Source organism: Notamacropus eugenii, chromosome 5, assembly GCF_028372415.1.
Source record: "Notamacropus eugenii isolate mMacEug1 chromosome 5, mMacEug1.pri_v2, whole genome shotgun sequence".
Taxonomy (NCBI): Eukaryota; Metazoa; Chordata; class Mammalia; order Diprotodontia; family Macropodidae; genus Notamacropus; species Notamacropus eugenii.
In genome coordinates this window covers 315,643,388-315,656,498 of record NC_092876.1, presented here as the reverse complement: position 1 = coordinate 315,656,498, position 13,111 = coordinate 315,643,388, and the positions used below count along the sequence as shown (strand labels likewise).

Here is a 13,111-nt window from a genome sequence, read left to right as displayed (position 1 = left end):
CAATGCTTACTCATAGTTATCTCTACATCCCTTTCTAATGAAAAGTCTAATAATAATCCCCTCCAAATGTTCACAAACCATCTATTTAATAATCTGCTATATAATTTTGTAGGCATCCACATCAAACTCATGAGCTCATAGCCTGTGGGATCCCTTTTTGAAAAGTGGAAGTGCCTTTGTATTTCTCCAGCAATGTGCTATGCCCCCATTTGCCATCATTCCACCAAGGTAAGTCACAGCTGGATTGATCAATCACAAGTGTATGAATCTATTTATTTATTTTTATATACCTTGGGATGTAATTCCTCAGGGAAAGGTGGTTTGAACTTTATACAAATATATACATATATATGTACACACAAGTATACATGCATGCATACATACACATATGTGTATGTATATGCATATGTGTATATATGTATGTATATGAATGTGTGTGGATAGATACATAGACAGACAGACAGACAGATAGATAGATAGATAGATAGATAGATAGATAGATAGATAGATAGATAGATAGATGTAGATATAGACAGTTCTCTGTTCTCTTATTAACTACCAAGATATATTTCATTTCAGTTCTTTCCTGGAGATTTCATTCATTTCATTTCATTATTTTTCAATCTTGAAATCAGAGAAAAAAAAAAGTAAGCTGACTAGAATGGATATGCTTTATTCTTACTGATTTCATTTTAAGCCATGTGATTTTAGATTAAGGATTTAATATCACTATACTTCAGTTTTCTTATGTGCAAGATAAAGGGGTTGGACTAGAATGCCAGTGCCCATAGACCCCTTTTTGGAATAATGTTTTTAAATGCATAAAATCAAATAGAAAAGAAACCAATTTGTGAAATAGCTATGAAAATATATGTTTGCATATATGTATGTATGTGCGTGTATGTATGTGTGTGTATATTTAAATTAGAATTTCACAATCCACAGGTTAAGCATCTTTAGAGTAGATATTCTCTAAGATGCCTTTCAGATCCATGGCTCAATGATTCATGTAGAGCAGATCAGGTTGTTGAGGAATTTCCTTTAATATGGAAGATTATCTCATTAAAATTGTTTCCTGTGGATGGACTCTGTATCATGGTCCCTAGAAACCAAGTTGGTCAGGTTTCTTAGTGTGGTCCTACAGCCCATCGTTTGTGGCTTTTCTTTGTAGGAATTGCTCTGTAGATTATTTTCCTTCCAAAAGAAAATAATGGAATGTCACTGAATTTTATCACTATATAAATAAGTCTATACCACTTACCTTTTCTAAGAGAGTGTAGTATAATTGAATGGGCATCGGATTTGAAATCAGAAGACTTGAGTTCAATTTTCTGCTCTAACCATTTATAACTAGATGCTTAGCCTATATTAATCTACTACTCTTTTCTTATAAAAAATTGGAAAAATTTTGGAAAAATAACAGAATGCTCTGCTTTTTCTGTATAGAGAACCTTGCCTATATCTGAACATAGGTTGTATCTGAAAAATGAGATCACTTGGAAATGGTGAAAAATAATACGGAGTATAAGTTGCATTGAGTTTTTTGCACAAATCTGATTGAAGTTTGTCTTTTTTCTTAAGTGGGTCCTGTATTCAGAGTAATACAATAATCATACTTTCCACTTCACAGAGTTGTTTTAAGAAAAGCCTACTGCACATTCTAAATCCTATATAAAAAAATCTATTAGTATTAATGCAATTCATGCATTAGCTTTCAAGGATGGGAAATATGTCTTCATATATTCAATATTTTTCTTCTGTAGTTTACAGAACACTTCTTATCAATGTGACATTCAGAGTTACTGGGGTATTATATTTGACAGCAATTAGCCTTCTGCTGATTGAGGTACACAAGAAATATTTGTTGTTTCTGCTCAAGATTCAAGACAAATATGACTAGACCTCCAAAGCAAGTCAATATCAGAATTAAATTATGTTAATTGCTATCTCATGACTTGGGACTCACTGTTGTTTCTAGGATACATGAAACAAAGCCAGCTTTTAATTCTTTCATTCCATACAAGTTGCCAACCCTACATAAGCATTTTAAATTTGACTCACTATTGATAGGAAAATTTAAGTTGATGTCAATGGCTAATCCAAAATTCCCTAAATGTTTTCAATGGAAAGAAGTACATCCAAGGTGAGTGGATGACCCTCATTTCACCTATTCCCTGATAGAATCTCTCCATTTCTGCCTTGCTTATCTCCAATGTCTCCCTCACACAACATTTCCCTTACTGCATCTACCCCTTTGTTTTGTCTTATATGTTAAATGTCTTCCCTCTGCCAATTATGTCTCAGGGAAATATTAACCATCCTTCAAGGCCAAGCTCCTAGTTCACCTTTTTTCACGAAGGCTTATTTGACTTGTCTAACCCACACGATTTGCTTCCTTCCCTTAGTGACAAAACCATTTACACTCTACATCACACGGGTCAGTAGCTGAGTATATATTGGCCTGTACTGTTTTCTCTTGAATCAAATTATGAGCTCCTCAAGGGCAAAGAGCTTTTTTCAGCTATCATAGCACCTTATAGAGTTCTGAGTACATAGTCTCTATGCAATAAATTCGTATTGACTGATGTAAAAAATCAGTGCATTTAATACTCATTCAGCTCAGTTCAATTTAATAAAAAAGTATTAATACCTTCATGCTTGAAGCACAGAACTAGTTCCTAGGAAAACAAATAACAACAACAGCCACAAAAACAGAAACAAAATCCTCCCAATCCTTAAGGAACTCTGGGAATACTACATATGTATAGAGTGATATGGTCAAAATGTTTGCAGAATAAATACAAAATAATTTTGTAATGGGAAAATAAAACACTGACAGGATCAATCATTTTGAGAGGTTGAGGGAAACAGGAAGCTACTGCAGGCATAGGGGATATCCTAAGGAAAAGTATGTAGGCTGGAAACAGAACATCACAGATAGAAAAGGAGAAAACCAATTCATATAGTATGTAAGTTAAATATGAGAGGAATACTTTGACATGTCTGGAAAGGTAAACTGTAGCCTGATTGTACAGGCCTTGAAACACTAAAGGATTTTGCATATTGTCCAATAATTATCATATCCTACCAGTTAAGAATCTTTTATCCCCCTCTTCTCTTTCATCATTTTCCCTTTTCTTTGTTGTCAATTTATTCATTCATATTCTCTTTTCCCTTCCTTTTTTTTTCTTCTTGCTCTCCTTTCTCTTACTTTATGTGGGCCAGTGAATATTGAACAAATAGAGAAGCTCCGTTAATAGGAGTTGGGACCAAAGAAGTTGCTAAACCCCCCTCAGTTGAAAAGAAAAACCAGCCAGAGAATCCACAAAGATAAAAACCTCATAACATGAGGGTATTAGCTTGCCTGAGATAAGCAGCATGAGCAATGCTCTCAAAAAGTCTACTGGCTACCACATGCCCACTAGTTCTCTCCAACATCTCATTAACTACTAACCCTCTTTCCAGGTGAAAGTATTTCTCCCTACACCAAAGGCAGCACTGTTAAGACAGCACAAATACCTTGTGCTATTGACCATGATCGCTAGTGTGACAGTTACTATAGTGTTTCTTAGCTAGACAACTGATAGGGCTTCCAATCAATAGCTAGCTATTGACTGCCTGACAGGAGGAGCTCTATATCTGGCTGTGTATGATGGAAGGAAAGGATGAAAGCTGACATCCTCTTTTCTTACTGAAAAGTGAGCTAAGAGGCTGTTAACATGTCAAAAGAACTAGCCTATGAAAGGAGATTAACAAGGGCAGACAACAAGGTGAAGACATCTGGAGAAAAGGCAGCTTGATCATCCTAAAAGGGAATGAAACTGAGGTCAAGGAACTTCACACATATTAAGGGAAATATAAAATGATAATGAATCATTCATTAACCATATTTACTCTGATGAATTGGGTCAGTTTGGTGCCCAAGCATTCATCAAATACTAGGTGTCCTGTAGAGGGCTAAGCAAAGAACAAGTACCACATAAATAGCTATTGACTGATAGGAAATATTCAGAAGGAAGAGTTCTTGCTCTCCTGGAGTATAACATCTAATTAATTCTTATTTTCTTCATCTGAAACACATTTTGAAGGTCACGTTGAATATGCCATAATCAAAATTGTTTCCTAAAGATCTTAGGCAGCATCCCAAATTTCAAAGCTTCTAAAATAACTTTTCACCAGACTCCTCATTCTGCTTCACATCATTTTTGGTTCTGTATGAGACCAGGAAAAACAAACCTAATGCCACACACCTGGCATGAAGGCTTGCTGAGTTTATGTGAATATCACCTTCATTAGCAGCTATCACATAATGTCGGAGGAAAGAGCAGATCAAAGATCCAGAGTAAGAATAGGACTCAGAGGCTATCTAATTCAATGCCCACACTTTGTATTTGAGGAAACTGAGACCCAGGGAAGTGAATCAACTTGCCTAATGTCATAGAATCAGCTAGTGGCAGAGATGGGATTCAGATCATCTGACACCAAACCCCAGCATGTATTCCACTGTGTCACAGTACCATAGAGAGATGACCTGGTTTCAAATATGAGCTCTGCTACTTGGACCAAGCAAGTTACTGAGCTTCTCTGAGCCTCAGTTTAATCGTCTGTAAAATGAGAGATCTAAGCTACATGATTCCTAAATCCCTTCTAGGGCATGATATGTGATGCAGAAGACTGATTCAGCTCTTACAATGGAATAAAGTCCCTTATTTCTTTCCCTCTATCTAAATCCCACCTATCTTTTATGGCTAACTTTGAGTTTAACCTCTTCCATGAAGCTTTTTTAACTAGTTTGAAGGCCAGGGACCATATCTTACACCTGACTTCTATATCTCACCTAGTACTCAGCAGAGGAATAGGTACACAGTAGAGACACATATCGCTTAAGGGACTATGCCCCACAGAACCTGCAAACATGCCACCTTTGATAAGATTCTTTACATGGCACCTTAAAACAATGATTCAAGAAAAATGAAAGGAGTGGAATTGAGAAAGAGAATGCAGGGAATTATCTACGACTTGAGAGGCCCTGGCATTTAGGCAAAGCTTCAATGCAATACAATATCATGAATTTGGCTCTAGTTGTTGGCCCAGGTAAATTGTTGGATTTTCAGTATTGTTGCAGCCTACATTTTTGGGCATTGATAGATTTCCCAGAAGCACAAGGAGAGTTAAAAAAAAATAATCCTTTTTTTAAGGTGCTTTATTTATCTTTTCATCTCATCAGCCTTGATATTTTACTTTGAAAAATCAGCACCTCACACCATTTAATTCTCAACTTCACAACTTTGGGTGGAGGAAGACTATTACTAAGTTTAGAAAAAAAATACACTGCATTTTCAGTTGGATAGATGGATTAAAATGCAATGAATCAAGCATTAACAGACATAAGACATGAAAAAAAGAGCTGTATTATTTCCAGGAAAGAAAATGTAATAGATTTGAAGGGATTTTTGAGATTTAGCATGTGGCCTTCCCCTGTATACAAGTTTCCCCTTCCTTACTGTAAAAGGAGAAATAGTGTTTGTTAAATCAAAGCACTTTGGGTATATATGCTAATCAATTCCCTGGGACCATTCTGAACAAAATCACCTTAGTCTTGATAATTTTTAGCTACCATTTCTGAGACTTTGCCTGATTTTTAGATCAAGCTTTCTCAGGCTCTCTCTGGGACTAAAAAATTATTGTGGAATGTTAGAGCAAAAAACACTTTAGAGAACGTATAGTTCAGCTACTTAATTTTATAGAAGAGGAAGTTGTGAACTAGGGAAAGAAAGTGAATTTTCCAAGATCACAAAACAAATTATAGACAGAGCTTAGACAAGGACTCAAGTATTCTAATTTCCAGTAAAGTGTATTTGGTCACTACACTACCAAGTAAACAAATGTCTTGCAAAGGAGCTATTTTTTAAGATAACATCATTTCTCTTCATTGTTATGGAACATGACAAAAGCTCTAAGAAGAAAATACACCATTCATCTCTAACACTACAGAAATAACAAGGTTCAGAATAAGAAAGCATAATGTCTACATGCCCTGTGGATACAGCTCTGAGGGTGTGAGAAAGTAAAAATAATCTAAGAAATAAGTAAGTGGCAAGGGGTTTCCATCAAATGAAGGGTTTGGACTCCAAGGTCTCTTCCAGAGCTGATAGTCTATGATGGCATAAGATTTATCGGACAAGGTGATGGTTGCTTATATTAATGAGATATTGCTGAATATGAGTTTTTCAAAGTATTTCACATTGATGATTAGGTCAGTTTTCATCATTCATGTATTACAATTCTTCATGGGCAACATGGTATTGAAAGCAATACACTAGGGTGGTTTGGAGTCCTCTAAGTATAAGTGGGTTATTTTATACTATTTCCCAAAAGAAAAGGAAAGATTATTCTACTTTTTTATGCCTAGCCTCAAAGAAAGAAAATGTAATAGATTGGAAGGGATGAGGATTTTTGAGATTTAGTAAACCATAAGATTTAATATTTGGTCATCCCCTGTATATGTTTCCCCTTCCCCACTGTAAATGGAAAAACAGAGAAACTTCCAATTTTCTTTCCATTTCCCACGGGAACCAAGCACAACCCATGAAAGTTATTCAAAAAAGTTCATGGTTGAAGACACAGGGAAGCCTGCATCCCCTACCACATTCACTTCTATATCTTTTCTCTGTGGCAACTGTACAAAACATATGCAGCCTTTGGCACATAACATAAATCTCAACTTTTGATATTTGTGTGTATAATCTTAATCTAATCCAGTGCTTAATTAAGGAATGCTGATTCATTCTTTCTGAATATTCTCTTTGAACTTTCATGATACTGAAAGCTAATACAGTACCATATAATTTAGCACTTTATTAAACTCTTAGTTGTTTTTACACAATAATTTTGTCTCCTTAATTTTAGTGTAGGTTGTTGGAGGAAAAAGACTGCATTTTATACCAATGTATATATATACATGTACATATATACATATATATTGTGAAAGCATGATTGATTGAATAAATCTAATAAGTGTGCCATTAAAGCTTACTTCTATCATGCCCTCCCACTAAAATTCACAACAGCCTGCTCTGAATATCTTGCTGGCCTACTTACAGTTATGGCACGTGGCTCCAGTATAACCTGTGTCACTGCAGTTACAGTAAAATGTGGCCCAGGATTGAGTACACGTTCCTCCATGTTCACAGTAATTTGGCAAACATCTAATCAAAGATAAAATACAAACACACAAAACAATGCAATTAACTTCATAGGATATGAATTGATATGCAATACATGTCAAGGGAAAAGCAAATCTTCAGAGAATAGCTTATCCACATAAGCCCATCTGTCACTCAGTAAACCCAAGAGATGGCCCAACTCAGTTCAATATCATCACACCCCACACAAACAGTGGGTAGACTACTCTTGATTCTCATCCCTGATTTTGTTAAAAGATGAACTGAACAAGGCAATCACATTTAATATGAGGTGATCAGGTGGGTGCAGGTGTGAGTGTTCACAGCTGAAGACATTCTGTAGGATTTGGATCAATTTTTGGTACTTCTGGTAGGCCAAGGAAAATGACAGATGACTCAGTTAATTTCCAGCACTCTCCCACCTCCATTTTTGAGGTATATCCAAAAGCTATTTTAAATGAATACAGGAAAAATTGAAACAAATGAAATAAACAATTAAAGCTCAAGAGATTTGAATTCATTTAACTATCCTGAAAATTTTGGAAAAATCACAAAATCTTCTAAGCCAGATAGATCTCAAAGGGTGAACAACACTAGGGGAGAGCTAAAGGGTGCACTGTGATCTTCGTTGTGTGTATGGCAAGTAGAATTGGCAACAAGATTATCCCCTAAGAGTCCTGTGTATTGATGTACAAAACTTTTCAGCAATGATTGTTTTAAAAACAGAAACTAATATCCCCGCATGTGTTCAGATGTATTATTAGAACGTTTCTGCTCAGCACAGCAAATATGTAGTTGTGCTGAGCGAGCTATTGTTCTGGAATGAATACATCCCCCAGCTATGTGGTGCCAAATTAAGTGTCCAGAAAAGAAACAAAAGTTGAGTAAGTTTATAGGATGGGATATGGCTGAGAGTGTGAAGGGACCCTAAAGGGTATATAATGCAATCCCCTCACATTACAGAAGAAAAATCTGAGCATTAGAAAGGTTAAGTGACCGCCCAGGATTACACAGGTAGTAATTAGCTGGGCAAAGATATGAATCCACATCCTCTCACTTCATATGCATTGTTATTCACATTGTACCAGGCTGACTCTCTACTGTGCTGTCACAGCTATACCAATACTCTCTTTATGTCCCTAACTCTGTCCCTTTCTTTGTCTCTCTCTCCCTCTCCAATTGTGTTAGTGGAACAAAGTTCAGTACACGCTTCCACTGAGGTCATTTATGCTTGCCTACTTAGACAGTTTGATCAATTCAGCCAGTCTCTCCTTTGGCCTCTCCTGTCCAATTTTCTTCTTTTTGTTTCCTGTTTCATGTTGCTTAGTACGTTTGGGCGTTTCTGCCTGGATGCAAGTATATGTCCCAGATCCCTGAGGTTGCTATCATACCACGGTGTCAACTTTAAGATATATTCAACATTTTGTGAATATATGAATGAAATTATGTTTTAATACATAGAAATCCAATTAAAATAGTGATTTAATTTGCTTCTTTTTTTCCAAAGGAAAACAAAAAGAAAGAAGGATAGACCACTTGGCTTGTAAAATAATAATTGGCCTGATTGTGGTCTTGATGAATATAAGGTGGCTGTTTAAAATGTCTTTTTCTAAAGTGTTGAAAATTTTTAAAAAATATTTTAAACATTCTTTTGTTTGTAAATTTTGAGTTCCAAATTCTCTCCATTCCTCCCAACCTTCCCCCACCCATTGAAAAGATAAGCAATATAATATAATTAAACATATGAAATAATTAAAAACATTTCCATATTAACTATATTGCTAAAAAAAAAAAACAAAGAAAATAAAGCGAGAACATTATGCTTCAGTTTGTACCCCGAGTTCATCAGTTCTGTCTCTGAAAGTAGGTAACATTTTCTTCATCATGAGTCCTTTGGAATTGTCTTGCATCATGGTTGTGATCAGAGGAGCCAAGTCTTTCACAGTCGATCACTATCATAATATTGCTATTACTGTGGACAATGATCTCCCAGTTTTTCTCATTTCATTTTATATAAATTCACGGGAGTCACTTTTAGGAAGCCACCTCCCTTGTCATTTCTCATAGTACAACATTATTCCATCACAGTCATATGCCACAACTTGTTCTGTTTCCTGAATTTCTAAGTTGATAAGTAACCCCTCAGTTTCCAATTCTTTACCACCACAAATTTTTTGTACAGATAGGTCCTTTTCCTTTTTCTTAGATCTTTTTGGGGTATCAAACAAGAAATGGCATTGCTGGGACAAAGGGTATACATAGTTTTATAGTTTTGGGCATAGGTCTAAATAGTTCTCCAGGATGAATGGACTAGTTCACAACTCTACCAACAGTTTATTAATATACATATTTTCCCTCAACTCCGTCAGGGTTTTTTATTTCTGATAGGTATGACGTGCCTCCCCAGAGTTCCTTGTTGGTTCTGCCTCTTCAAAATTTGATTTGAGCTGCTATTTTAAAGTTTTTTTTGCAGGGGAATGCTGGGAAAATTTTTCTAGATTACTGCCTGTACTCTGTCATTTTAGCTCTGCCTCCTCCAATAAGCAGTATTGAGAAATTTAATTAGTAATTATGCATTTTATCTATAGAAAACTTTTATGAACAATTCAAGTAAAAAAATACTATTACCTAATCTATATAAGACACTGCATTAGCTGTTAGGAGTACAAAGAAAACAACACCAACAGCAAAAAGACCTTTCCTCAAGGGTATTACAATTCTGCTTGAGGAAGGTAATGAAACCTATGTTTAGAGAAGTACAAAGGATATACAAATGCAAAATAATATTAAGTAATTTCAATAGGCAGATTGCATTAACACCTTATTGCCAGCACCATTATCCACATTTAAAAGAAAAAAAGACAATGTGAATAGATAGAGAAGTGTTTCCTTCCTGCCATCCCTTTCTTCATTCTTTCCTATTTTAGCATCATAGATTTAGAAGCAAGGGGTCACCAAAGATCATCTTTCTCAATATCCTTCTTTCTTATTTATAGATGAGACAGGTAAAGCCAAGAAAGGAAAATATACTTTGCTCATGATAAGAGAAGAAGTTATTGACAGAGACTTCATTTGAACCCAGACCATCTGACATCAAATTCAGCATACTCTATACTATGCCATGAGGTCTCTCATTGTTTGTTTGTTGTTGCTTGGGTGGTTTTTTTTTTTTTTTTTGGTTTGTTTTTGTTTTCTGTTTTTCCCAGTTGACACTTGCTGAGCATTTGCTGTGTACTTGGAATTTTCCAGAGGTATTGAAACATTTTTTTTCTTACATGTAACACTAATAGTCCCTGACCCAAAGGAGCTTAAAACATGCTACAGAAAAGTAGATGAATGTGTACTTTAGAACACCATTTAAAGACAGAAGAGTGAACACTACACAGAAGTGTCTTTGAGAATAAAAGGGAAAAAGGCCAAAGAGTGTGCTTCAGCAAGGAAGGCATCTTTAGAGGAGATAACAGTCTCAATACAAATCTCTATCATATAATCATTTGTTAGGTACATACTAAGTGCAAGATAAGAGGCAACTTGGCATAATGAATAAAGAGCCCAGTTTTGAGATAATGTAATGGTTGTTTGGGCAAGACCTGAGCTGGTTGATTTGTAAGCATGGCTAAGTTTTTAAGACCTTGAGAATCGTGTTTCTTCCTAGCTAGAGAAGAGGTGAAGCTATTGCAGATCCTGGAGAATGGATTTTCTGCTATATACAATTTCTCTTCAGGGAAGCAAGGAATTGGGGAGATTGAGATGGGAGGAGGGGAAGGCAACTGTTGTAGGTATAACCCTAAAGCCAATGCTCTCTTAGTTCAGACTCAGTCTTGGAATAAAGAAGTACTTTTAAATCACAGAAAATTTAAAGAGAAAGTTTTCTTTCTCCCACATAGCAAGGATATGCAACAAGGTCATAAAATTATCAGTCCTTAGCTTCTCTAGATGCAGCTCTTTTCATGTGAAAACACATTTAGTCAGTCAGTCATCAAGATACATGGTATTGGGCTCCCATGGAGTCCAAAGACTTGGAGCTTTTGGTTGCTTTTTCCTTCTTTTTTTATTTGCCATAGGTCAGAAAGCTAAATCCAAAAAGCTGGGGCCAATCAGATTTTGTGAGAAGAGGAGAGACCATATGATTTCCTCTTTGGTCAGAGCAATCATATGGTTCTGTGCCCAGTGCAGCATGGTATCACCACTCAAATTTTCAAATTGAGGCTGGACCCACTTTCCAACTTCTGCTTCTCTTTTAATAGTTTCAATCTTTTTGTTTTATTTTGTTTTGTTTTTAGCATATGTCTCTCATAGCTGCTGATACATCCCACAAACAACAGTATGTAGTGGGAGGCATCAGCAAAATTCCTCCATTTGTCTTAATCTCAAAGGGTTTGATTATCCAAAGGCTTTTGATAATCCCATTCTGTGCTCTCTAGGCTCTAGACTACTTGGCCAGATCTATGGAACAAGTATAGAGATATGATCCAGTATCATCTGTTCAGTAGCAGCTTAGGCTCAGTAAAAGGTAAGTAACTATTTTATTAAAAATATTATAATAAGTGGATTCTCTGGAGAGCCTGGAGATCTAGACACCCAACAGTGACTCATTCTGACCACCCATTGGTGCCTACCAAAGAATTCATCCAGCATGATCTTTATGAACATAGAATGCCAAGAACATAGGCTTTACATGGTTGTAAGGATCGCAGGGAAGAGACTTCTGGACAGCCCACTTTACATCTTCCAGCCTGTTCTGGGACACACTTGAAAGATAATGACTTGTCACTGACTCAGTGAATAGAAGCCATCAGAACATCCAGGTAGGAATTTTAGGTTTTCCATTATGTAGAGTCCAGAAAGTATCTGGGTTTCTTTCCTAAATTGTGGGAAATCAAGTTTCAGTAGTCTGCACCTGGATTCCTCTGGCTCTTCCCTCCCACTGCATTTCCCAAAACTTGACTAAGTACCCTGACCAACAGTTTTCATAGGATCTATTTCCCATTCCTTGTCTCTCATCTCTGCCACCTAAGGCATGTAGGGCCTCTGCTGTTATGTTCACATCTAGTACAGTAAACATTAGTACATCAAGATAGTGATATATATCAATGCCTTCAAGAAGGCAAGGCTTTTTCCGCCAAAATGAGACAGTTTAAAGGAGAGTTCAAGTAGCCCTGAAGAGGAATGATAAAAGTGCATTGAATTCTTTCCCAGGTGAAAGCATGACTTTCATCTGCAGAATTAGAGGAAAAAGTATTGGCAAAGTTGATAGCCCCATACCATTTGTCAGTTACCAGTTCTACAACACCAATAAGATCAGGAATAGCCCTGATGACTTTTTTAAGCTCCCTATAGTAACTGTAAACTGCCACGTACTATCCTCACAGGCAACATAAGGGTGTTGTAAGGGGATCTGGCATGAGAAAGTACTCCAATTTACTTCATTTCCATCACTAAAAAGAGATATCTTTTGCCTTGCTGAGGACCTGATAGTGCTAACCACAGGAGATGAGTCAGATAACCGTAAGGGTTTCCATTTGCCCCTACCCACCGCAGTATTATGTCTAGAAGTTGCTAAAAGTGTACACATAAATACCGAGCCCATAGCACCCCTTCCTTCCATGGACTGCCCTACATGGATTCCCTTGAATGATCCAAATGACATGGGGGTTTTAAAGGGTACTTCAGACCTGGGGGGCAGGGCGGGACAGGACAGGACTGAAGGGCTCCTTATGTCCTGGCACTTAATTTCCCCATACAGTTTTAACAAGCATCCCTGTAGGTTGGCCATAAATCATTTATCAATCCCAGGTTTCAGGAGCTATACCCAAAGCTCCCTCCTTGGTATAGTGACATTCCTTTCTATCTACCTAACAGGGTAGCAATGGATTCTGTGACTTCTCCCCCATTCCCAGAGTGACTGCTTACATTATCAGCAATAT

General features: G+C 36.6%; 1 protein-coding gene across 1 annotated transcript in view; it reads right to left on the bottom strand.

The window, feature by feature from the left end:
• CNTNAP5 (contactin associated protein family member 5) overlaps positions 1 to 13,111 on the bottom strand; it is a 951,365-nt gene that overhangs the window by 400,822 nt on the left and 537,432 nt on the right. The window contains exon 11 of the mRNA XM_072613412.1: positions 7,102 to 7,208. Within this exon, the coding sequence (XP_072469513.1) occupies positions 7,102 to 7,208 (107 nt within the window). The remainder of the gene's footprint in view (positions 1 to 7,101; positions 7,209 to 13,111) is intronic.